A 26,689-nucleotide genomic window follows, 5' to 3' on the forward strand; every position below is an offset into this window, starting at 1 on the left:
TAATAGTGTTTGTAACCAGCAGTGCTAATATATGGATATGACAGTAGCTGAAAGGAAAGTCTAAGGGCATGTATATTACTAGAAGGAAAGCTAAAAAACATAAAATGGGACTGTAAAGCATAGCAAAAACTCATGTAAAATATGAATTTGGGTAAAATTGCATTTATAAGACTTTTTTTTTAATTTAACAAATATAAGTTAATTTTACACTATGTTAATATCAGGCAAAAATACAACTGAAGCAAACTATGGACAGCAGTATATAGTGATATATTAATAATCTTCCATTAAGGGTAAAAAAATAAAGAAAATACACTAAGTAAAAGAAACTAGACATGAGGTACTACATGTTGCTTTACACTTATCTATACAACATATAAATACAAATACATTAGAAAGACAGAAACAGAATAGCAGCTTTATACATCAAGGGAAGGACAGATAGATTGAGAGGTGATTATTAAGGGGTAGTTTTTTCTTTTTTTGCTTGTTTGCCTATTTTTTGTTTTTATCATTAATATTAGCAAAGTAATGAAAATGCTCTAATAATGACTGAAGTAATGAATGCACAAATATGCGATTATGCCAAATAGCACTGATTGTGCACATTGGATCGATTGTATGCTGCATGAATATGTATCAATAAAATTGATATAAACAATAATAAAAATTTAAAGAAAAGTAATTATGCTGTACAATTTCCAAACTGCTCTATAATCTTCGTAATTATTTTAATGGTTGCACCATATTCCACTCAGTTAATGTACTTAACTTTTCCCCCATTGTTTAACATTTAGTTGTGTACAATGTTTTATGCTCACCAGTTTTTTAAGAACTGAGAGTACACTTTCTGCTTAAAACAGCTCTTAAGATGGTGAATATCCAAAGCTATGACAGTGTTTCGCTCCCCTTTCCGTCTCTCTTTTTTAAGACTAGCTCCACGATGCTTCTTGTTTGGCATGAAGGAAGGAGGCCCTGGGCTCCCTCCCCAGCACTGCTTAGCTACCAGGGGTCTGCTAGGCCCACGGCCCAGAGCCATGTGACACTCAAGGCACAAGGAGGATTCAGTGTCTTATTCAGCTTCTCTTTCACAGCTCTTATAAAACAGGATAAATTCTTTCATTTTACCTTTGAGAAATAAGAATACAGGCTAGATAACAAACCATACACAGGTGCCAAAATAGTCCATAAATGTTTCCCTATCTACGTTCCATACTCCTGGAGAGAAACTGGGCTGTAATTTAAAGTGCAGATAACCTTATTGTTAGGAGCAGAGCAAGGTCCTTCTCCATTCGCCCCTGAAGACAGAAACTGAGTCCCCAGTACTCTGTGCCGGGTCTGCGCAGGGCTCTGGGATACTGAGGTGAGCCAGGCAAGGTCTGCACCCTCAAGGAGTTCCTGGGAACACGTAAAGGTGGGCAGGTTGGGAAACCACATGCCTCAGCCTGCCCAGTATCTGCTACCACGGTCTGTGGACAGAGCAATCTGGGAGTCCAGGTCAGCCATTGTGATCATTTAGACCTCAAACGCGTCACTGCCAAGAGCGTCCTGTTGCCTGCCGAAGACTGTGCAGAAGGCAGGTAGAGGGGCCAGGCGGTGACTGCAAGCGGGCGCCTGGCTCCAGGGGCCAGGCTTCCAACCCTGTGGTGCACTGCCTCCTGAAGGATGGGCTGGGGTTCACAAGTACGAGCGTGTGTGTGCATGTGTGTGTGTGTGTGTGTGTGCAGGCGCCCGGCTCCAGGGGCCAGGCTTCCAACCCTGTGGTGCACTGCCTCCTGAAGGATGGGCTGGGGTTCACAAGTACGAGCGTGTGTGTGCGTGTGTGTGTGTGTGTGTGTGAGCAGGCGCCTGGCTCCAGGGGCCAGGCTTCCAACCCTGTGGTGCACTGCCTCCTGAAGGATGGGCTGGGGTTCACAAGTACGAGCGTGTGTGTGTGTGTGTGTGTGCAGGCGCCCGGCTCCAGGGGCCAGGCTTCTAACCCTGTGGTGCACTGCCTCCTGAAGGATGGGCTGGGGTTCACAGGAATGAGCGCGTGCGCGCGTGTGTGTGTGTGGAGAGCAGGCGGAAAGAGCACAGCCAGCCAAGGTGTAGAAACACAGAGAGTCCTGTGAGGTAAAGAGCCCGAGCACTGGAGAGAGGGGGCGGGAGGAGAGGTGGCTGGAGAGGGATGGGGGTTGTCTCTGGGAGGGTGAGACCCCACCCCCCAGGCACCACCTGTAAGGAAAACTCCAGGGAAGGGGGAGAGAGGAGGCTCTTATTCTCCACAGAATTACTCACACGCGGCACCCGCCCCGCCCTCGGCCTTCACTTCCCAGGCTACAGAACCCGCCAGAACACACACTGACAAATGGCTGTATCGTCACCTGCTCCTGGACCGCCTTGGGATGAAAATGTGCACAGGGGGCAGCAAGACCCCGGGTCCTCTGAAAATACATCCTTCCCGAGACTCAGCCTGCGTTCGCGGTCCAGGAATTAAGGACACTGATAAACAGGCTTCCTAAAAACCATAAAATCCTGCCTTTATACTCACCAGTAAAAATTCCAATCCTCGTTTTCTGTCACCTGGACCCATCCTCTCTTTTCAAAGTTATTTATCAGCACTGACTTCTCGATATCAGTGACCCATTTTACTTTTCCTGCCATAATCCTGGAAGAGATCAAGTAGTTAGAATTGTGAAACTGCAGCAATAACTCACTTCCCCCCGAGCCATGCCAAACAAGCTCAGGGCCCCTCCCCAAGCTTGAGCCCACCCGGCGGGCAATTTCACTGCCCAGGGGACCTCTGGCAATGACTAGAGACGTGCCGGTTGTAATAACCAGAGGTGGCAGGGGAGGGTACTGGCTTCCAAGGGGCAGGGGCCAGCGATGCGGCCCAGCAGCCTGCAACACACAGGCCAGCGCTCACCACTAAAACGGCCCGCCCCAAATACCCCAAGTGCCACTGTGGAGAAGCCCTGGGCTGGTGGCAAAGGCAGCAATTAAATGAAATCAAATAATCACTGAAAAATGTCCAACTGTGACGAGAGTCACCAAGGAGAGACACCCAGGGCCAGGAGAGCTGGGGGACGGATGGGGCCTGCAGGGCAGCTGGGGAAGGCTGCCCCGAGAACATGACCCTGGAGCTGACTTCCAATGGTGGCAGTCGGGGGCCCTACCCTGAGTACCACCACAGCCCCCTCGAGTACTGCCCACCCACCTGCCCGCTCCCCTGCCCTACTGGAGTTCATCCTCCGTACCTGCAGAGGCTGCTAAGTATTTATCTGACCTCATCATCCCCAGGCCACAACCCCGTGGCTCCCCAGTGCAGACCTCTGGTCCTCACCTTTCTCCAGGCACATCTCTGCCACCTTCCCCTTCGCCCTCTCTGTTCTTGCCCCACTGCCTTGTCCACCCACGCTCTCTTCCCCCCCGCCCCCAGGGCCTTGGCAAGTGCTGACCATGCCTGTCTGCAGCTCACTCTCTGCCGAGCAAGGACACCTTCCACTCATCTGCCCGCATCAACGTCACCTCCTCCACAAAGCCGCCCCGGCTCTCCACACCAGGTTCACGGCCCCTCGGCAGCCCTGTTCTGTGTTCAATATCTGCTTTCTGCTAGAGGTCGGGAGCTTGGCTCTCTTGTTCCCGGCTAGTGCCTGGCATATGTAGGTGCTCGCTGTGGCCTGGCTCATGAATGACGGTCCTGGGCCCGTCCATCCCCGGCTGTGACCATGAGCAGTTTATTTAACTGCTCTGGACCTGAGTTTCTGCCTCAGAAAATATGGTTTTTAAATTGTGCTCTGGATGGAAAAAATTGTAGCACTGATGTGGAGAAAGAGGCCACGGTAGCTGCTGAGGGTAGGGAGAGGGAAGAAGAGATATGATGTGGGGGCATTTTCAGGACTTGGAGTTGTCCTGGGTGGTATTGCAGGGACAGATGCTGGACATTATATATCCTGCCATGGCCCACTGGGTGGACTGGGGGAGCGTGTAAACTACAATGTAAACCATTATCCATGTGGTGCAGCAGTGCTCCAAAATGTATTCACCAAATGCACTGAATGTGCCACGATGATGAAAGAGGTTGTTGATGTGGGAAGGGTGGGGTGAAGGGGTGGGGGCTATATGGGGAATTCTTATATTTTTTTAATGTTAACATTTTAAATAAATTAATAAAACAAATGTGGAAGAAGAGAAAATTTTTTAAAAATTAGTAAAAAAACAAACAAAAAAACCCCAACAAATTGTGCTCTGGGCAGCCCGATGTGAGGTAGGGCAGGATTCCAAGCTCCTGCCCCCTGCCAACCAGAGGTCATGTTTGTTCCCACTTCTGTGCACAGTCATCTGAAGAAGGGGCTCTGTGGCAAAGCCAGGCTGCCGCTTTGAGGGTCTCTCATGCATGGAGGCACCTCTTCCACAGACCTGCTACTGCTTTGCTTTTGGGACAGCTTCGCAGCACAGAAAACTCATGGGATGAGGAGATGGGGACCCAGATGTGTCTGGCCACAGGAGACCTGCCAGGCCAAGGTCCAGGTGCTAATGCCACCGGCATGGCTGGCGGAGTCCGAGACATGGTACTCTCTACTGTGGTAGAGAGTATGGACCTAAGAAAGGATGCTTACAAAGGCAGCCGGAAGTCTCTGGAAGCTGCATTGCTTATGGTCCCTAGCCAATTAAAAAAAGGGAGGGGGGAGGCATGGAGCTTGGATTTGAGCGCCAGCTCCACCACTCACTAGCTGTGTCCCTCTGGGCAAGACACTTAATCTCTTTGAACTTCTGTTTCCTCATTTATCAAATGCGGACAGTAAGGATTAAATGAGTAAATACAGGTAAGATACTGAGAACAGCACTCAAGCAGCACTCAATATTATTACTGCCATCACCCCATCTTACGGGTGAGGGGGCTGAGGCTCCAAGGTTAGGAGCCTGTGCAGGCGCTGGACCCAGCGACGTCACGGCATTCAGATGCAGACGCGAGATGCTGCCTCCCCGCAGCCCTGGCCTTCCCTCTGCGAACCCGGCCCTCCTCGGGATGGTGACAAACCTGTGCACAGGCCGATGAGAGGAACACGAGGAATGGCTCCCGCACACCACAGGGTGTCATTTAACGTCTAGTGCGGGTTCACATGGCAAAGGCAGCAGCAGCCACACCAAGATCACAAAGTGGCAGCATGGAATCCCCACGTGCTGCTAATTCATACCCCGGAAGGAACAAATCCCGTACGCCCACAATATCACACATATGCCCACAGCCGGCGCAGTATCACACCAAGCCAGCCGCTGAGGGGATGCTCCTCTCCCGGTTTGATTTCAGCCTCACGGCCCTAAATCCCTGACAAATCCTGCTCACAGTCTGCCCCTAGAATCCGACGACAGAATGGGGGTCTCAGGTGAGAACCCCGCGCTCCGCCAGGCCGCCCACACCACCACCATCACTGCGCACCATCCATGGGACAGACACAAACGTAAATGTTACAGGGCGACCTCGGCCAGGTGCTCACCCCCACCTGCGGATGACGGCAGAAGTGAGAGGAGTAATTTAAAGTAACAAGGAAGCGGATCTGGCTCAACGGATAGAGCATCCGCCTACCACACAGGAAGTCCATGGTTCAAACCCCGGGCCTCCTTGACCCGTGTGGAGCTGGCCCACACGCAGTGCTGATGTGCGCAAGGAGTGCCCTGCCATGCAGGGGTGTCTCCCGCGTAGGGGAGCCCCACGCGCAAGGAGTGCACCCCGTAAGGAGAGCCACCCAGTGTGAATAAAACACAGCCTGCCCAGGAGTGGTGCCACACACACGGAGAGCTGATGCAGCAAGACGCCGCAACAAAGAGAGACACAGATTCCCAGTGCCACTCACAATACAAGTGGACACAGAAGAACACACAGTGAATGGACACAGAAAGCAGACAACTGGGGTGGGGAGGGGAGAGAAATAAATAAATAAAATGAAATACACAGGCGCCTTTAAAAAAAAATTTAAGTAACAGACAGCGATGGGCGGTGGTGATGGGAGCACAACACCACAAATGTAATAACATCACTGAACTGTAAGTGGTTAAGATGGGAAATAGGTTGTATTTGTTACCACAATCAGAACTTTAAAAATAACAAAATAAAATAATAGAGACGGTACTTTCAGCTGTAAAACGCTTCTAGGTGTATGGTCCCCAAACTCAGTAAGACAGACGGGACAAATACTTTATCCACGTTTTATTGAGAAGGAAGAGTGGCCTCAGAGGAGGTGAAAGCTTTAGTCAAGACCAGGAGGCTTTCTTCCAACTCCTGGTGCCCTGCTCCTGTCACGTCACGTGGACGAAGCATCGCTGAAGGAGAATGCCCACGTTGCACCTACCACAGACACTTGTGGGCAAACAGGAACATCCAGTTTCCCTTGTTTCACTGACTCTTGCTTGTTTCTTCCTTAAAACAAGATTGACAGGGAGCAGATGTGGCTCAAGCGGTTAAGCACCTGCTTCTCACATGGGAGGCCCCAGGTTCAGTCCCCGGTACCTCCTAAAAGCAAAAAAAAAAAAACAACCAAACAACAAGCAAACAAACATAAAAACCAACCCAGGGAGCCAATTGGCTCGTGGTTGAGCACCAGTTTTCCACTTAACAAGGTCCAGGGTTCAATCCCCAATCCCACAACATCCAAAAACACACACAAAGTAAGATTACACACAGACAAAACGTCTATCGCACAGAATCGAGAGGGGCTCTAACAATATTTTGAATATAGCAAAACTGTGTGATTAACCAGAACGTTCAGTGGGTGGCCACTCTTGTTTAACAAGGGCCCCCAGAAAACAGAGCCACCTGGTGACAAATACTCCTGGATGCCATCACTTCCTGCCTCCCGCCTCCTCGCCGAGCCTCTCTTCCCGCCTCCACCCACTCACTTGCTCAGGGGTCCACGCATGAGCCCGACCCTTTGCACCCCCAAGTCTTTGCCGGCAGTTCCCTCCACTGCTTTCTTTTCCACCCCTAAGGATCCCACAAGGCACCGCTCAAAGATGCTCCCCCCAGGGAGCCGCTCTGGTCGCCGTGAGCTGGGATGAACGCTTCCTCCCCTGGGCCCCTCTAAATCCCGATGCCCCCTCTGTTGGCACGCAGACCCTCCCACCTTGCGCTGGAGCTCTTTACCTACGTTGCTTCAATAAATGGCATGGCGGCGGGGACTCTCTTCACCCTGTTTCCCTCTCAGTCTACTGGTTCTTTCTAGATTCAAGGGTGGGCATTCACATACAGCTCACACACGTCTTGCTCAACCTTTTGTCCCCAGTGGCACAGGAGGGGCTCATATTCACTGGATGCGTATATGTCCTGGTTTGTCTTTTGTGACCCCAGAAAATTATGTTCTTAAGCTAACCCATTCCTGTGCTTGTCAAAGTAGTATAGATGGGGCTTTCTGAGTAGATTCAGTTAAGGGGCCTTTGATCACTCTTGATTAAATCGCTTTAAGGCTTTTGGCTGGACTATGTTGGCGAGGGCGTGAGTCAGGTTGGGTCTCTGCCAACTTGCTGGGTCTTTTTATTTTATTTTTTAATTTGTTTCTTTCCCCTTTCCCACCCCAGTTGTCTGTTCTCTGTGTCCATTTGCTGCATGTTCTTTTGTCTGCTTCTGTTGTTGTCAGCGGCATGGGAATCTGTGTTTCTTTTGGTTGTGTCATCTTTCTGCGTCAGCTTTCCATGTATGCGGCGACATTCCTGGGCAGGCTGCACTTTCTTTCATGCTGGGCGGCTCTCCTTAAGGGGCGCACTCCTTGTACATGGGGCTCCCCTATGCGGGGACACCCGTGCATGGCACGGCACTCCTTGCGCGCATCAGCACTGCGCATGGGCCAGCTCCACACGGGTCAAGGAGGCCCGGGGTTTGAACCGCGGACCTCCCATGTGGTAGATGGACACCCTAACCACTGGGCCAAGTCCGCTTACCTGGGTCTTAATATGAACTGAGAACACAGCACACACATACAAAGAGACACACACACTGAAAAAGGGAGCTCTGCCATGCTGACCCAGCCAGGGGAGAGAGAGAACTCCAGGGTCACCTGCAGAAAGACAGAGAAGCCCTGAGAGGCTCAAGGATGCCTGATGGCCCACAGCCGAGATCCAGGGGAAAGCAGGGAGGGGGCAGGCCTCCAGGAGCTGCCAGCAGCCGACCTCTGGTGCAAAAGCATCTCTGGTGATGCCTTGATTTGGACATTTTCACGGCCTCAGTACTGTTAGTTTTTACCCCAAATAAATCCCCTTTATAAAAACTAACTCATTTCTGGTATTTTGGCATTGGCAGCCTTTGGCAAACTAAGACAGTGTGAATGACTGGTCAACTCCTCACGGGCCAGGCAATCCCCTCACTCTTCACTTTCAACAGTCGCTTACTGGACATGCAACCATCCTTTTAGCATTGACAACAGCTTCCTAGAAACAAACACTAGGGGGAAAAGGAGAAGGAGCATTCTGTGCCCAGAAAGAGTTTTAAATATATATGTGGGTGACAGGGCACATATGAAATTATAACAAAAAAGACAAGGTAATAATTTATGATTAACAAAAAAAAAGAAGGGGAAGACATGAACCAAGGCTGCTTCTCCTTTAAAGAGTCACGGGGCGGGAAGGGCGGAGACCAGATTTGGCTCAACTGATAGAGCATCCACCTACCACATGGGAAGTCCAGGGTTCAAACCCAGGGCCTCCTGTCCCATGTAGTGAGCTGGCCCATGCGCAGTGCTAATGTGCACAAGAAGTGCCCTGCCACGCAGAGGTGTCCCCCACGTAGGGGAGCCCCACGCGCAAGGAGTGCGCCCTGTAAGGAAAGCTGCCCAGTGCGGAAAAAACGTGGCCTGCCCAGGAGTGGTGCCACACACACGGAGAGCTGACGCAGCAAGATGACACAACAAAAAGAAACAAAGATTCCTGATGCCACTGACAAGAATAAACGAAGACACAGAAGAACACACAGTGAATGGACACAAAGAGCAAACAATGGCGGGGGGGGGGGAGAGAAATAAATAAAAATAAATCTTAAAAAATAAAAACAAAGAGACACAGAGCCTATTGTCAGCAATGCACCAGCTCAGTGTGGAAACCACATCCAGAACCAACGTCAAGGCAGCCTTGGAAAGAGGCAAGGAGCACAGTCGTGCCGCCCACTCCTACAGCCTCAAGTCCCCGGTCATTTCCAGCCCTGATGGGCCTGAGCCACGGTCGGTGGCCAGTTCACTCAGAGCCTTAACCTCTCCATCAAGAGCACAGGGGCAAGAGCAGCAGCTCCTTGCCAGGGATGCTGGGGTGAGGGTGAGGTGAGACGCCAGGGAAGTTAGCGCATCGGAAACAGGCCCATCGGGTGGAAAGCGCTTTCCCAGAAGCCCTCCCGGGTGCGGGGCAGCACGCTCCTCCCGTCCAGCCCCGACTTAGGATGGGCCTGCCGGGCTCTTGGCCGGACGCCAGGGACACAGCCTGCCCTTCCGGAGCCACTAAAATGACCACTGATAACAACCGCTGCCACTTACAAAGCACGAGCACGTGTCCGGCCCTGGGTGGGCAGTTTAGGTACCCCATCTCCAGTATGCCTATCACAGGGCTCACCCGCTGCCATAGACAGGTGCTCTTCCCATTTCACAGAGGAGGAAAGTGAGGCTCAGAGAGTGAAGCAGAGGAGACTAAACCTGTTGACCGCCCTCGCTGCCTCCCTCCCGCGCTGTGGGGCGCTGTCAGGTAATGCCTCTCCAACACCAGACTGCAAACCCCACAGGGCAGCGGGGTGGGTTGATTCACTGCTGGACCCCAGTACCCAGCAGGGGCCAGACACAGTGAGGGGCCTCACAGATCATCTGCAGAAGAGACAGATGACCCAACTGGCCAATCCCCAAAGCAGAGAAGACTGGGTGGACTCCTCCCCAACCCTGGGAAATACCATGCTCTTTTCCTTAGAAAAGTAAATAAAGGCCTGCTGGCAGATAGTTTTATTGCCACGTCCTCCTAAAACAGAAGAGAAGGCAGGGTTCACAGTAAACGTGAAATGAGCCCGGCATGTTATGTCCCTGCTGGTTCCCATGAACCTGTGCAACTGGATTTTAAGCCACCAGTTCAGTTACTTTCAAGATTGGGCATCATAAGAGCCTAATTAGGAAACAGAGTGACATTGCCATCATTTTACCGAACACAGTGGGGCACTGTAGTTGAGCCTGTCACCACAGGAGGCAGGTCAGCAGAGAGCCAGCCTGGTGGTGTTACTTCCAGAGCACATCTCTGGTCCCACTCACGGAGCAAGGGGCAGGAGTACAGAAGCCTGAGAGTGAGTGTTCACTGGGCAGCGCTGGGCACCTGGTCACTGGAATTCTAACTTGTCATCTCTTCACTCACTGCCAAACCCATGACAGGGAAATATAAAGCTCAGGGGAGGTGCTCCTCAAGGCAGGCCAGATCCAGGGGAGCAAAGAGATGCGTTCAGCAAGCTGCAAGCCCTGGTGGCCAAGAACTTCAACAACAGAACAAAGAAGTGGTTATTAATTCAATCCATCAGCAGATCAAGTCAACTCTGCTCCAGAAGATTCCGGAGCCATCCAAGACTCCACAGTGCTCCTGCTTTCTGGGATAACCAGAGGCAGACCTTTGCTGCCATCCTAAGCCCCTGGCAACCCATTAACCACTCAGAAGCAGACTCCTTAAAACATATAAATAAAATCATGCCACTCTACTCAAAGTCCTTCAATAACTTCCCATTGCACTCAGAATGAAATCAGCAGTGCACCCATGACTGACAAAGCTAGCCTGCGTGATGCAGGGCCCATCACCTCTCAGGCCTGGTCTCCCACCACCCTCCCCAGCCCCTTCTGCCCCGGGCCTGCCTTCAGCTCCTCACACCCACCAAGCTATGTCCTGTCTCAAGGCTCTGAGCTTCCCCTGGCTCTGGCCCTTCTCATCATGCAGGCCTCAGCTCAAAAGTCAACCCCTTAGAGAGGCTTTTCCTGACCACCCACCGTCAATGGCTCCCTAGTCTACTGCTCTGTGTGCCTTTACTTCCCGCAGCACTCACGCTGGGCACAGTTTGTTCAGTCCAGCACTACTCAATGCAACGCCCACTACGGCATCGGCATCACTTGGAGAGCAACAGAAACACAACTGCTTGAACCTCACCCCAGCGAACTGTATAACACTCCCTGGGAGTGGGGTCTAGGAATCTAGGTTTTTAACAAGCTCTCCAGGTGATTCTTACACATGCTGGGGTTTGAACTGTTCTGGTTCACACATTTGGTTTCTTGATGATGACCTGTCTTCAGCACAGACATTTCAGCTCCAGAAAAGCAGGAATACTGTTCTGCCTTACCACCTGCTGGATTCTCAGCACTTGGAACAATGTCTAGCAGTAGCAAACACTCAATAAATATTTGATGAATGACCAAAAATAAACGAGTGAATTGCTTCTACACACAATCAAGTGCATGCTGCAGGTGCCAAGGGATGAACTAGGCATGGCCCACGCCCTAGAGGGCCTGTCAATGATACAGGAGAGAGCTCATCAACACCCAACCACAGACTTTCACAGCTTTACTGGGCCATCAAGAACCAGGCTGGGAGTTGAGCTGATTTCTGCTGAGTGTGGACATATCACTGAGAATATCTGTGTCTCCAACCCAGGAGGACAGACACTTTGACAGGAGGCCTTTCACTTCCTGTAGTTACTACTCACAGCGAGAATCCAGGCCAACCTTTTGGGACACACGGCAAGCAGAGAAGAATCTATATTTATGGGAATAATTTCACTCTTGTGGATCCAGCCATCGAAAAGCAGGAACCCCTCCTCTGTCCCCCATCACCACTAGCTTGCAGTTATTTTGGTCATTACCAGTTTTAATGACATCCCAGACTAGGCCCAGCATTCTAGGGCATCTAAAGTCTTTTCCAGCTGGTCTCCTTTGAAAAGAAAAAAAAAAAAAGAGAAAGAGTTATCCTTAAAGGAAATAATAACATGCAAAACTGATCTCTGCAGCTCGCTGCCTGTGAGTGCCGTGACGTGCAGTCAGCACCCGTGGACACACCCCCACTAGGCTAGGCGACAGTGTTTCCTGAGCAAAGAACCAGCTCTGCAAACCCCAAAGTGGTTGACAAGTAATAAGGCACTTTTACTTCTAGAGTTAATCCCCTGTAATGCCCCAGCTACTCTAAGGAGCGTATGGCTACCCACACAAACACTGACGGGAAACAGAGAGGGAAAATGCCTTGGCCACAAATGTCCAGAGACAAACAGAATTATAGTGAGTGAGCAGGGCTAGGAGTTCAAGTCTCCCATTTCCAGCACTCCCACCACAGGTGCACTGTGCTCTGCAAAAAGATGCCAAGACAAACAATACAGACTACATATGAATGGAAAAAGTCTAGGAACAATGAAATGCTGGGATAACCACAAAAACCTATAATAGTGATAATAATGCAATTACAACAATCGGGCGGCACAAGGTAAGAATTGGCAACTCGGAGGCAAAGCGGTCAGCGCAGGCTGCTTCTTGGGTCGCCTAGCGGGTCCTAAACCACACAGTGGTGATCGCGTACACACGGGCGCCCACACCCGCTCACGCATGCGCACTCGCCGGCTTGTCCTCAAGCGCAGCCACACCCTCGATGGGTGGCCCGGAGACGGCGACCTGGGCGGCGGGGTCTCACCTGTGGGCTCCGAGAGCGGAGGGCCGCGGAGGGCCGCCCCGGCCCCGCCCGCGCCCCCAGCCCCACGCCGGCGCTTGCAGGCGGACGCCCTGGGAGGCCTGTCTGCCCCGCTCGCCGCCGCCCTCTACTTCCGGGGCAGTGCCTTGGCAACCGAAGCCGCAGCGGCTGGCGCCAGGACTGCTTCCGGGGTAAAGCTGTTGGGGCTTGTTCCTTCCCCTCGAGCTATAGAGTGGGTGTGTCAGGTGTTTGAATCCTCTGAAAATCCCGACCGTCTGCCCTAGAGGCTGACGCTTTCAGGGACCAAAAAGAAAAAGGGATCCGGGACGAGGGATTGAGCCTAATGAAGTGGAGGCAGAGCGGTGTGATACGGACTCCGCTCTTCATACGCTCTTCATCCGCTCTGTGCTCCCTCTGCTGCTCTGTTTCTGCATCTGTAAAATTGGATGTTGGTGGCACCCACCTCGTAGGATTGTTGTAAGGGTAACATGATATGCTTTGATGAGCATTTAGTGATAACTGGCCAGCTCCAAGGTTACCTTTTATGAGTTGTTCCCTAAGCCTGGACAGAACTAGTCCCTAAAAATATGCGTTGTGGTCCCATCTGTTTTGAAGAGGCAGCCGGGCACAGTTAGGAACTTAAACTCAACCTGGATCTGAATATTAGCTCCAAAATCGACTAGCTATGTGACTTTAGGTTGGTCACTTCACTTCCTGGATCTCAGTTTCCTTACTAAATTGGACATAACAATACACTGAAGGCTTGTTGGAAGATTTAAAAAAAAGGCACTTGACATAGCATATAACATTTGCTCAAACACTTGTTGAATTACCTAATAATAAGAGTGTGTATTCCAGACATGTACTGGCTGTAAAAGCACTCTTTAGAGAGCAGGGTTGAATCCATGCTCTGACCCATTTTAGCTGTTTTGCAGGGGCAAATCTTAGCCTCTTAATGACAATTTCTTCACCTGTGAAATGGGAATAACACTCTCCATTTCCCAGGGGTGTTGAAAAGATTTTAAGTTCCTGGTGAATAGCACCTAGGAAGGGGTATAACCTGTTTTACCATTTCCTTCTGTCCATGCAGCATACACAGCCATTCCAAACACAGTCACCAGTAGCCAAAATACCAGAAAATATGATACAGTGGAGCCTAACATCAAAAGAAACAGCAAATAGTAGGAAAAGTTCTAGTCACTGTGAAAAATTAACTGGAAGCTACATTGTACCAAGAGGGAAAGATGAGAAACTGATAGACTGACTCTTGGTGCAAATCTAATCATGTAAATTTTCTAGTTAAAAATAAAAAAGCCTCTGAGTGCTTCCCATTGCCACCAAGATAACATCCAGACCCTTTAATGTGTTTCTAGATTTAATGTAGTTAAATCTGTTGCCGTTTTCCCATATAGCTTCTCAGTTTCCTGACATCATAGAAAGACCTGTCCTAACACCACAAGTAATAAAAACATAACTGGCAGTTTGAAATTTCTTTTATGAATCCCATAAGAGAAATCTTATGTTTGTAAACTAATCTAATCCTGTTACCCTTTGCTTGCATTACATTCAGTTGAGGGACCTTTGATTAGATTACTTTATAAGATTGCTTTAGGGCTTTTGATTGGACTAAGTGAGTCAGTGAGGCATGACTCAGGTTATGCCTTGCTGGTTCTGATATAAATGGAAACAGAGAGAGACTCACTCAGACACAGGAAAAGAAAGCTCTGCCATATTTGATTGTGCAATGTGAGAGGGAAACTGCAGGAACACAGAAGTTCCTGAGAGGCTCAAAAAGCTGAGGGCTGAGAAAGAGAGAGAGAAGGCCCGGTAAGAAACAAGCCCAATGCTAGGTTTGCCAAAGCTGCAGAGAGGAGCGATCTTAGCAGAGATTGGCGGCCACCTTGCTTCACCATGTGGCAACACACCAGGATCAACAGCGGCTGACTGGTGCAAAAGTACTCTTTATGGTACCTTGAGTGGAGAGCTCATGGCCTTGGAACTGTAAGCTTTTACCCCAAATAAATCACCTTTATAAAAGCCACTACAGGGAGGCGGATTTGGCTCAACTGAAAGAGCATCCGCCTACCATGTGGGAGGTCCAGGGTTCAAACCCAGGGCCTCCTGGCCCTTGTGGTGAGCTGGCCCATGCACAGTGCTTATGCGCACAAGGAATGCCATGCCATACAGGGGTGTGCCCCACGTAGGGGAGCCCCACTTTCCAGGAGTGTGTCCCGCAAGGAGAGCCACCATGCGTGAAAAAAGCGCAGCCTGCCCAGGAGTGGCGCCACACACACTGAGAGGATGATGCAACAAAAAGAGACACAGATTCCCAGTGCCGCTGACAAGAATGCAAGCAGACATAGAAGAACACACAGCAAATGGACACAGAGCAGACAACGGCGGGGGGGGGGGAAGGGGAGAGAAATAAATTAAAAATAAACAAATAAACAAACAAATAAAAGCCAATGCATTTTCTGGTACTTTGCACTGGCAGCCCTTTGTCAAACTGAAACAATAACTTGAGAAGGACCAAAAATACAATAAGCAAAATTAAAAATTAAAGAGCAAACATCTGCATCATATGTGACAAAACATTAGTAACAATATACAAAGCATTCCAGCAATCAATACCGGGGGGGGGGGGTGGACTTCAAATATAAAAGCTGGCAGAAGAAATGAAAAGACATTCCAGAAGAATAAAGAAAATGGTAAATAAGCATGTAAAAACCATTTTGGAAAGGTATTTGGCAGGATCCTCTAAAGCTGAACCCTCACATACACTCGGGCTCAGCAATTCCACACCCAGCAGATATCCGTACATATGGGCACCCATCTCAGTACCATCAGGGAGGCCAGGATGCAGAGAAATAGGAACCCTGGAGCATTGCTGGTGGGACTGTGAAATGGTGCAGCTGCTGTGGAAGGCAGTGTGGCAGTTCCTCAGAAAGTTAATCACTGTATGACCCGGGAATTCTACTCCTAGATATATACCCAAAAAAGTCAATAGCAGGGACTCACACAGATACTTGACACCAAAGTTCACAGCAGCATTATTCACAATAGCCAAAGCATGGCAACCACCCAAGTGTCCATCAACTAATAAATGGATAAACAAAATATGATATGTCCACACAATGGAATATTATTCAGCCTTCAAAAGGAGTGAAGTTCTCATACATATGACCACATGGATATCCTATTGAGTGAAATAAGCCAGACACAAAAGGACAAAATATTGTATGGTGGGCGGTGGACTTGGCCCAGTGGTTAGGGCGTCCGTCTACCACATGGGAGGTCCGCGGTTCAAACCCCGGGCCTCCTTGACCCGTGTGGAGCTGGCTCATGTGCAGTGCTGATGTGCGCAAGGAGTGCCCTGCCACGCAGGGGTGTCCCCCGCGCAGGGGAGCCCCACGCGCAAGGAGTGCGCCCCGTAAGGAGAGCCGCCCAGCGCAAAAGGAAGTGCAGCCTGCCCAGGAATGGCGCCGCCCACAAGGAGAGCTGATACAACAAGATGATGCAACAGAAAGAAACACAGATTCCCATGCCGCTGACAGCAACAGAAGTGGACGAAGAAGAAGACGCAGCAGAACAGACAACCAGGGGGGAGGGGAGAGAAATAAAGAAATCGTAAAAAAATATATATTGTATGGTTTCACTTACATGAAATAACTAGACTCTACAAATTCATAGAGGCAGAAAGAAGATTGCATGTCCTAGGGGCAGGGGTGGGGGTGGGAAGTATCTCTGTAATTAATGTTTAATAGTGCAGTTTCTCTTTGGGGTGATGATAAAGATTTGGTGGTAGAGGTGGTGATGGTAGCACAACACTGTGAATATAATTAACACCAGTGAACTGTATACTTGAAAAATAAAATGGGAAATGTTATGCTATAGATGTGTTACCACAATTTTTTTAAAAATCAGGGATGCTTGTTAAAAATGAAAATTCAAGTCACCACTGGGGCTTACTAAGTCAGAACCTCTGAGCATGGGCCCAGCTATTTTTGTTCCCTCCCCCAATACAGCATCCCTTCAGGAATCACCCTGCCCTGTCCACAGAAGCATCAGTAACTCCCCTCTGCTCACAGACTCAAACTCAGATTCCCTTGCCTTTCCTGGGTGGTCTCTGCGGCTCCATTGATTCCCAGCGCCCCCCCCCCACCTCCTTGTCCTCCCCTCATCTCCATGTCCTCAAGCTCCCAGGGGAAATGGGCCTTATCTCATCTCCCCACGCCCTCGCCTGCGCCTGTACCTGCCTCTGTCCATCGTCAACCCCACTGTGGCACCATTGTCTGTTTCCAGTCTATCACCCTGATTTCCGGAGAGTTCCTGGAGGGCAGAGGCCTCAATAAATCAAATGCATTATGGATTCATTTATTCACCCTTTCGCTTCTGCATTACACGCACAGGCCTGGCTGTAGCCGAAGCTCTGAGCCCTGACCTCAAGGAGCTCACAGCCACCCGCCAGGACAGGCCTCTGTGGTCAGGTGGGATGGGGGAAATGCTGGGGTTCTCCTGACTCAACGTTTTTGCCCACCACATGCCCCCCTAAACACATGCCAGTGATAGAACCATTGACACGTGCTCAGCCTCTGCCCAGCCAGCCTCCAGCGGGAGCCAGGTGGCATGATCATCCCCAACCTATAGGCGAGAAAACTGGAACGGGGGGAGATTCTCTTGCCCAAGTTTGCAAGAGTTGCAAGTGTCAGAGCTTGGATTTGAACCCCCGAGGCCTGACCATTCTCTCCACCCTAAACTGCCCCCCTGGAACATAAAGGACCGCCTTCAGGAGGGCAGGTGTGCGCCTTCTGGGCAGTGCCCTGAGCTTTGCTCACTTGCTTCCTGACATGTTCCCCAAAACCGTGCGGTAGGCAGATGCTCTATAAGGACCCCCTGACCCGTGTGGAGCTGGCCCACGCACAGGTGATGCGCGCAAGGAGTGCCGTGCCACACGGGTGTCCCCCGCGTGGGGGAGCCCCACGCACAACGAGTACGCCCCGTAAGGAGAGCTGCCCCACACGAAAACATCACATCCTGCCCAGGAGTGGTGCTGCACACACGGAGAGCTGACACAGCAAGATGACGCAACAAAAAAAAGACGCAGTTTCCCAGTGCCACTGACAAGAATACAAGCAGACACAGAAGAACACACAGCAGATGGACACAGAAAGCAGACAATTGGCGGGGGTGGGGGGAGGGCAGGGAAGGGGAGAGAAATAAATAAAATAAATCTTTAAAAAAAACAAAGAAAACCCATGCGGGAATTCCCGATAGCACCCTCCACGGCGGCCAGCTCTTTCCGACGTCACCAGTTCTCATCGTTTACGTTTTGTGGCAGCGTATGGTCCAGTGGGCACTAATTTGGAGTCTAACTTGCCCGGTTCCAGCCTGTCCCTGCCACCGTCTGGCTATGAGGCCTGGAAAGTCCCTTCCTCTCCGCCAGCCTCGTTTTCCTCACCTTAGGCGGAGGAGGTGGGTGGGAGGATTACACAGAAGATACAGGAAAGGCGCCTGGTCCTGCCCTCTGAGTAGGTGTTCCATAAATGTCCATCCCCGTGGGAGACGTCGCTGCAAGGGCCCATTTCCCAGGCTGTGCCGAGGTTGAAATTCCAACTAGGTGTGGGCAGGGCCCCACCCTGGGACAGCCTGGCCCCAGCTCCTTCCTGGGGCCCGGGCCCTCTTCTGCCTGGGCAGGGGGCCCAGCTGATCCTCACCCCCCCAGAAGGCCTAGCTCCCCCTCAGCCCCCACCACGGGCCAGCCCTTCACTGAGCTGTCGCTGAACAAAGTTGGTGACAAATTCTGCCCAGGCTTCCCTTTCCTGAAGGGCCACCAGCCTCCCACGCCCTCAGGGCTGCGACCAGAGTCTTCTCCTGGCTTCCTTCCCTCCACTCCTTCCTCCAGGAAGTTTCTCCCATCACTTCCTCTTTTCTTCCTTTTCTCCACCACAGTTTGCCTCCTTCTCTGGGCCAGGCCCCAACAGTACTGCCCTTTTCCTCCAACCTCCTCCCCCCGTGCCATTCCCTCAGGGTTCTCCCCCTTTTCTCACACCCCTCTCCTCCAAAACGAAAGAACAAAACAAACAACAACAATGAAACACAAAAATTGAAAAACAAAGAGAAAAAAAACAGAACAAAACGGTAGGACAGCAAAGAGCACTGGACTGGGAGTCTGGCGGGCCTGGGTTCAAATCTCTGTCTGCTTGCTGACAGTGCAAGAAAATGTACGCCTGAGAGCCTCAGTTTCCTCATGTCCCAACTTGGGTCCTGGACCAGTGCGCACAGGGGAACCTGGTCCCGTCCAGGGGCCCGGGCTGTTGGGAGCCGGGCCCAGCCCTCTTCTCCCGGCCACAAAGCAGGGCCAGCAAGGTCACAGCACCGGAGACCCTGGCCGCCGCGGGGAGGGCCGTGGCCACGGGCTTGGGGACATGTGCCCCGCGTGGCTGGCCGACCCCGTGGAGGATGGAGACCGTTCCGTGGGCTCGTGAGGCTGAGAAGGCATTCGATCACCCTGTCACTGCTCAGAGCTGGCCCTACTGGCTGTGTCACTACCTGGAAAGACTCTTCAGCCCTGGTGGCGGCCAAGCAGGCGCCCCCCCTCGTTTTCTGTCAGGAAAGGTGGGCTGACCGGACTGCTTCCCCCATTCGGGGGGGCCTGGTCTCGGGGTCCTCCTCCCCCACCTCCTCCTCATCCATTTCTGTCCTGCTGGGCAGCCCTGGGGGTCCCAGGTGTTCAGCCCAGCAGCAGGTAAAGCTGAGTTCGGTCCGGTCAGTGATGGGTGACAGGCAATAACAAAGGGACGGGCGCCCTCCTGGAGCGCGGCCGGGCCAGCTGCGCGGCCTCGCGTTAACCTCTCGGCGGCAGCTTCCTCCTCTTTCAAATGGGGTTAATGAGACGAGCAGCTTCAAAGCAGGTGATGCAGGTGAGCGGAGCTCAGCACGGCGCCGGCGCAACGGCGGTTTCTATTCTTATTCTTATTCTTCATTATTAATGAAAGAGGAGCCTGCCAGCCGAGAGCGCGCGCCCAGCGGGCCTGTGTGCACGGCAGCCTGCGTTCCAGCTAAGGCTGCAGGCTTGCGGCAGAATTTCTCCTCCAGGGAAGCCTCAGCTTTGCTCCCGGGGCCAGTCAGGGTGAGGTCCGCACGCATTTTCGAGGGTCACCCCCTCAAAGTCAGCTGCTTACAGATGTTAACCATCTCCACAGAAGCCCTCACAGCAATGCCTGGATTGGTGTTTGCTGAGCCTGTAGCCTGGCCAAGCGGACACACGGGCTCGCCTCGCGCCGCTGTGGAGGAGATGGAATTTAACAAGACAAAACCGTGGAGTGAGATGCGTGGGTTTTGGGGCTGGCTTCGAAAAGCCCCCGTCTTCTTCCTCCAACCTCCTCTCGCTTGAACACCTCGCTCCCCCAAACGGGCAGAGGAAGCTGCTCACAGGTGGACGGGGCAGAAAGGAAAGTGTCCGGGGAGGGGTGTGGGTAAGGAGACAGTGGAGGCGCTCCTGCCAATGAACTCAGCCCCCGCGGCAGGCCCCAGAGGAAAGGGCGGCCTCTGCTTAGCATAGAGGGAAACTGAGGCCCACCCAGGCCCTGCAGCTTGTCTGGGCTCAGTACAGCCCCGGCCCAGGCCCCACAGAAAATGTCCTTGATGGATGAGCCCACCCAGGTGGACTTTTGGTCTTGAATGGGTTTCCTGTCTTGTAATCCTGTCCCGCCAAGGACCAGGGCATGGAGGAAGGACTCGGGCCTCTACGCTGTTTACTGGAAACTCTCCCCCCAGTTCCAACCTCCCCTCGAGATGGTGAGTTCCCTAAGGGCTTTAGACATCCCGCGAGTCCCCAGAGTCAGGCTGCTCAGGGGGTGCCCAGGGAACATTCCGGAATGCACAAAGGATTGCGTTTGAAAATGGGAGTCAGACATACCCAACTTCAAACTGGGGTTTGGCTGTATCCCTTCGAGTCTGTTGCTGAACCTCTCTGAAGTCAGTTTCCTCGTCTGTGAAATGGGCTCACAGTCAGGGCCTCACCACTTTACAGAGAAGGAGGAAGAGCACAAACGCACTGCCCATTGTGTGGGCAGCTGCCAAATGCAGGTGGCTGAGCTGTCAGCTTCAAGCCTCCTCTCAGGGAACTCTCTTTCCCCTGCAGCAGCAGCTGCAGCCCCCCTCTCCCTCCTTCCCCAGGCCTGGGCCAGGCGGGCCAGCCGGAACACAGCTGGTCAGCGGCTGAGGCCAGAGTCCTCCAACCCGGAGCCCACTTAGAGAGGACCCAGATTCTCCAGAAGGCCACCTGCTCGCTGAGTGCTCAGCCCGGGACAGGGGCAGGTGTGGGGTGGCCGGCCTGTCTGGCAACCATGGCTCCCCTCCTTCCCAGGCAAAGGGCCAGCCTCATGCTGTTCCTTCTACTCAGAATGTCCTGGAGTGAGAGATTTGGCTCCAAGTACACGCACATTTTAAAGTTGTTGTTTTTTTTAAAGATTTATTGTATTTATTTCTCTCCCTCCCCCCTCATCATGCTCACTGTCTGCTCTCTGTATCCATTCATTGTGTGCTTGTCTTCTTTTTAGGAGGCACCAGCAACTGAACCCAGGACCTCCCATGTGAGAGGGAGGCACCCAATGGCTTGAGCCACCTCCACTCTCCGCTTGTTGTTTCCCGTGTGTCTCTTCATTGCGTCATCCTGTTGCTTCAGCTCGCTGCACCAGCTCATTGCAATCGCATCTGCTCCCTGTCTTGCTAGTCTTCTCTAGGAGGCACTGGGAACTGAATCCGGGGACTCCCATGTGGTAGGTGGACGTCCAACTGCTTGAGCCATACCCACTTTCCTTAAAGGTTTTAAATAGTCACCAAATGGCCCTGCCCAAAGTTTGCACTGGTATGTATTCCCAGCAAAGTGCACCGAGGACAGGGTTTCCCACACCCTTGCTGATGCTGACTGTGCGTGACCCCATGCTTCCATGTTCCAGTGTCTTTGTTGCTTTTATTTATTTATTTTTAAAGATTTATTTATTTATTTACTTCTCTCCCCTCCTCCCCCGCCCCCCGCCCTGGTTGTCTGTTCTCTGTGTCTATTTGCTGCGTCTTCTTTGTCGGCTTCTGTTGTTGTCAGCAACATGGGAATCTGTGTCTCTTTTTGTTGCTTCATCTTGCTGTGTCAGCTCTCCGTGTGTGCGGCGCCATTCCTGGGCAGGCTGCACTTTCTTTCGCGCTGGGCGGCTCTCCTTACGGGGCGCACTCCTTGCACGTGGGGCTCCCCTACACGGGGGGCACCCCTGCTTGGCAGGGTACTCCCTGCACGCATCAGCACTGCTCATGGGCCAGCTCCACGCGGGTCAAGGAGGCCCGGGGTTTGAACCGCAGACCTCCCATGTGGTAGACGGAAGCCCTAACCACTGGGCCAAGTCTGCTTCCCTTTGTTGCTTTTATTTGCATCACTTTCATTATTTCATTATTTGTGGGGACATCATAACCCATTATCTTCCTTGGAGAAAAGGACATGGCTACAGAACTTTAAATAAAAAGAGGTCGGGGAGCAGATGTGGCTCGAGCGGTTGAGTGCCTACTTCCCACCAGGAGGTTCCAGGTTCGCTTCCTGGAGCCTCCTAAAAACAAAAGAAAAAAACAAACAATGAGGAAACAGATGAAAAAACCAAGTCAGAGGAGCCGACGTGGCTCAGTGGTTGAATCCCGGGTTCAATCCCCAGCCCTGGCGCCTCAAAAAGGAAAAAGAAAAAGGATTATTTCATGCAAGAGAAAAAAAGTCCGAAAATGCCGTGCTCCCCCTGGGGCCCTTCGCTCTCTGGCGCAGCGCAGGCGCGAGGCGGCGCTTTGGGCAGGCGTGAGGCCAGGAAACCTGTGGGCCTGGAATGAGAAACCAGGTTCCCCCAGGGGATCTTGGGTACACCACTTAACCGGCCTGCGCCTCAGTTTCCTCCCCTGTAAAGCGGAGACAGTGCTACCCATCCCCTAAGGTTGTTGTGAGGATAAAAAGAGACAGTGAAGGGAAATTTGTTCTCTTGTGAAACGAGCACCTGTCGCGGGTCGGTTGTGCAGGGCTGCTGGAGCGTCGGGGGCCCTGCCCTCTCGGGGCTACGGGCCGGCAGAGAGCCTTACCAGGGGGCCCCGAGAGCGGAGGTGCCGGCAGCCGGGGCCACCGCCGCCACGGCCAGCCCGGCCTGGTCGAGAGAGGGCGCGTGGGCTGCTAGCACGCTGCTCTTGTTTTGAGAGGACCCGTCATCCCGCCGATAAGCTCGGCTGTCGGGGGGGATGTTATTTCTGGGCAAAAGGAGATTCTGCAGGCCTGGCCCCTTCCTGCCCCCACCCACGGGGGCCTGACCCGACCCGAGCGATAACCGGGGGCCTCGGCCCGCCCGGGCGGGCACGGCGGGGCCGAGCGCGGGACCTCCGCGGCCCCCTGCCCAGGGCTGCACAGAGCTCCGCGAGCCGCTCTCCCCCCTCCTCCCACCCCAGATTCCTGGAATTGTCTGATGGAGCCGAGGCCTGTTCTCCGTCCCCCTGACAGGCCACTTGAGATTAGGTTATTTTGGTCACATGGGCCATTTGAGCTTTGGGCCCCAACGCGTGGCTATTCAACTGCTGCGGCGCTTTGCTGCGTGGCCCGGCCGGCCGAGCCCCTTCACCCGCAGCTCCTGCTTTCAGCTACGGTCCTCTCTTTGTCACCAGTGAAGCTTGTCTCACTGGTCCAACGGGGGCTCGGCTGCCAGGTCCCCCCTGGGCAGCTGTAAATCTGGGTCCTGATTAAAAGCCTCACTCTTGGCTGTTCCACGACCGGTGCGTTGTGCTGTGTTTGTTGATCTTTATCTCTCAGTATGGCGTTTTAATTGATGTACGGCAAAGGGCACAAATCTTGAGCATTCTGCTCAATGCATGAGTACATAGGAGTGCAGCCCTGTGACCACCTGTGTCACCCCAGCCTCACCCTCTGGCCCCTCTCACCATAGTGCAGCCGACCAGCCTATAAATGGGATCATACAGTGTCCCTCTCGTGTCTTCTTCCACTCAACCTAATGCCTGGAAGAGTAAGAGGTGTTTTGTTGACCAGAAACATAATACCTGTCCACTGCAAAAGATGCAAATAATGTACAGGAGAAAGAAAAGACCTTTTAAAACTATTGGCCCCTGTTCCCTGTTAGCCACCTTCCAGGTAAATAAATTTTTCTTTTTTTAGGCGGTACTAGGGATTGAACCCGGGACCTCATATGTGGGAAGCAGGCGCTCAACCACTGAGCTACAACTGCTCCCACAAATAAATTTTTTTTCCAGCTTGAATAAGTTCATATTAAACGTACTATCCTATAACTTTTTTGGTCATTTAACATAACGCAAGTACAGCTGTCTTTCTGTGTTAGCACTTAGAGCTCGGCCTGCAGAGTTTAGCACTGTTGACGCTCCGCTGGTGACTGTCAGGCTGCATCCTGTGCTGCCTTCTCTCTCGCTCCCTAGACGAGCTGCGCCTGAAGAGGAGAGATCTTGTCTGTTTGCCCACTGCTGTCTCCCCAGCACTGCGTCCTCAGTAAATACTGGGGAAGGAAGGAGCGGGCCACTCCTACAGGCTGCTACGGACACTCTTGCACAACACACACCTGTGCCGAGCAGTTAATTATATATGCAAAATCCCTACAAATAGGATGTTGGCCCCAAAGGAATGCACATTTTAAAGATTCTTTTGTTGTTATACATTGCCAAATGGCCTTCTAGAAAGGTTCGTTTATCCTTGCATTCACTCTACCAATTTTTACTGAATACCTACTGCGTGCCAGGCCCTGTCCCAGGTGGACAGATGCAGCCTGTGCCCTTGTAGGAAGGTCCGAGACTCTTCTCACTCTTGCCCTCACTCAGGTGCCACGAACTTTTGAAATTCTCCCCGGTGAAAATGTGCATGTCATCAATGTTTTTAAATTACCTTTCTGTAATTACCCCTGAAGGTGAGGCTCTTTTTATCCATTTTCCAGCCATTTGTACTTTGTTATTTTCTTGAACAAATAGTTTTTGAGTGCCTACTGTGTGAGAGACATTGTTCTAGGCTCTGGGGGATACAGCAGTGGAAAGAAAGAAAGAAGGAAGGGAGGGAGGGAGGGGGAAAGTGGGAGGGGGAGAGAGAAACCCAAGGATGCCTGCCCCTGTGGAGCTTATATTCCAGTTGGGGGAAGACAAATAATGAACAAAACAAGTAAATTACAGCGCATGTGAGAAGGTGATAAATGCTGGGGAAGGTGGTAAAGAACTCCAGAGAGTCAAGTGTTGCAGTGTTGAGCGGGGTTGTCAGGGAAGGCCTCCTGGAGAAGGTGACATTGGAGCCAAGACTTAAGGAGGGGAGGGGACAAACCTGCAAGGTAGGAAACCAGGCAGAGGGAACTGCAGGTGCAACGGCCCTGAGGCAGCAGTGAGCTTGTGTTTGGGGGAAAGCAAGGTGGCCAGTGTGGCAGGATCAGATTAAGCAAGGAAGAGAGTAATGGAAAATGAGGCCAGCAAGGTAAAGCTGGGTGGGAGTGTGTAGGACCTTGAGGCCTCTGGCTTATGCAGAGTTGGATGAGGGGCCCTGGGAGGGTTTTGAGCAGGAGAGGGGCACCATCTAACTTACCTGTTCACACCATCACTTGGGCTGCTCTGTATAAACTGTGCATAGAGAGGCAGGCATGAAAGCAGGAAGGCCAAGGAGGGGACTGCTGTGAGAGACAACCCAGAAGCAGTTGGATTCCAGATCTGTTTTAAGGATAACACCAACAGGATTTGCTGGGGAACCAGACATGGAGTGTAATAGTTATCTGTCGCTGTGTAACAAATTATCCCCCAAATCTAGTGGCATGAGGCAAAAGTGAACATTTCTTTTCTCTCAGTTTCTGTGGGTCAGGAATTCAGGAGCAGTTTAGCTGATGGTTTGGGTTCAGGGTCCCTCGTGAGGCTGCATCAGCAGGAGGCTTGAGTGGGGCCAGGGCAGCTGTTTCCAGGGTGGCTCATGCACACGCCTGGCAAGTCGGGGCCCGTTTTGGAGGAGGTCTGCGTTCCTCCCCACGCGTGTCCCTCCACGGGGCCACTTGAGCATCTCCAGACAGAGTGGCTGGCGTCCCCCAAGGGAGCCAAGCGAGCCAGAGCCGGCGGGGCCTGTCCTTTTTCTGATCTGGCCTGGGCAGCTGGTCGTTGTACTGGTCAGAAGGAGTCACCAAGTCTGGCCCACATTCAAGAAGAGGGGAGAGGACGAAGAGAGGAGACAGACCATTCCAAGTTCCCCAGCCTGGGGGGGAAGGGTTTGGGGCCTCTTATTCTCAGGGTGGAGGCGTGGAGGGTGCGCCGTCCTTGGCAGTTGACCACTCCTGCTCCTCACCGCTCTCCGGGCTCCACAGGTGAAAACAAGTGGCTGGGTGGCTTGGCTTTCCCTTTCCTTAGTGTTTTTTGGATATTAACCCTTAAAGCTCCCCAGTGTTCTACCCAAGGGAGAGAGCTAAGAAGGAGCCCTGGGAAGGGTGCTGGACCAGGGGTGGGGGCGGGGCCCAGAGGTCAGGTTGGGGAAAGCACCCAGAGCCTCTGTGTGTTGCAGGCGCCGTGCCCCAGCCCTGGCAGAGCTGCAGCCGCCCTCCCGGGGCCCAGGTTCTGTCGCAGGCAGGAGGGGCTGAGCCCCTGATCAGCAGCCTGAGCGCTGCAGGCCCCGGCAGGGCCTCTTACTGTTCATTTGCTACAGGCAGAAGGTTCTGGGAGGCCTGGTGGGGAGGGGGTGCACAGCAATCTGTATTTTTGAGGGAGGACACTTGGGCCCCCAGCTCCGGGGCAGATTTGAGGGAAATGGAAACTGGGGACGTGAATCCAGCCTCCGGGGCTCAAGGCAGCTCAGCACCACCAGCCTTGAATTTCAAAAACAACCTTATTAGCGCTGAGTGCCGCCTGCAGGCCTCCCTGGGGCCTGGTGGGGTATGTGGGGGCTCCAGGCTCCCCCATCCTTTTGTCCTCGCCCTCGATCTCCTCCAGCCGCCTGCGGCACCCACCTGGGCCAGGCTCCTGCCACTGGCCTCCCTCTCGGTCTAGGTCAATTCCTGCAGCTCCCGGC

General features: G+C 52.4%; 1 protein-coding gene across 2 annotated transcripts in view; it reads right to left on the bottom strand.

The window, feature by feature from the left end:
- The window catches only part of TTLL1 (TTL family tubulin polyglutamylase complex subunit L1), a 52,658-nt gene extending 39,896 nt beyond the window's left edge, over positions 1 to 12,762 (bottom strand). The window contains exons 1-2 of one of the 2 annotated variants that reach the window (XM_058308897.2): positions 12,640 to 12,762; positions 2,531 to 2,647 (exon numbers count right to left, since the gene is read on the bottom strand). In XM_058308897.2, the coding sequence (XP_058164880.1) occupies positions 2,531 to 2,643 (113 nt within the window). In that variant the 5' untranslated portion in view covers positions 2,644 to 2,647; positions 12,640 to 12,762. Of the gene's footprint in view, positions 1 to 2,530; positions 2,648 to 11,824; positions 11,893 to 12,639 lie in introns of those variants that run through there. The other variant, XM_058308896.1, reaches the window with a different exon arrangement.
- Between the last annotated feature and the right edge of the window lie 13,927 nt (positions 12,763 to 26,689).

The sequence above is a fragment of the Dasypus novemcinctus genome, chromosome 12 (genome assembly GCF_030445035.2).
Source record: "Dasypus novemcinctus isolate mDasNov1 chromosome 12, mDasNov1.1.hap2, whole genome shotgun sequence".
NCBI lineage: Eukaryota > Metazoa > Chordata > Mammalia > Cingulata > Dasypodidae > Dasypus > Dasypus novemcinctus.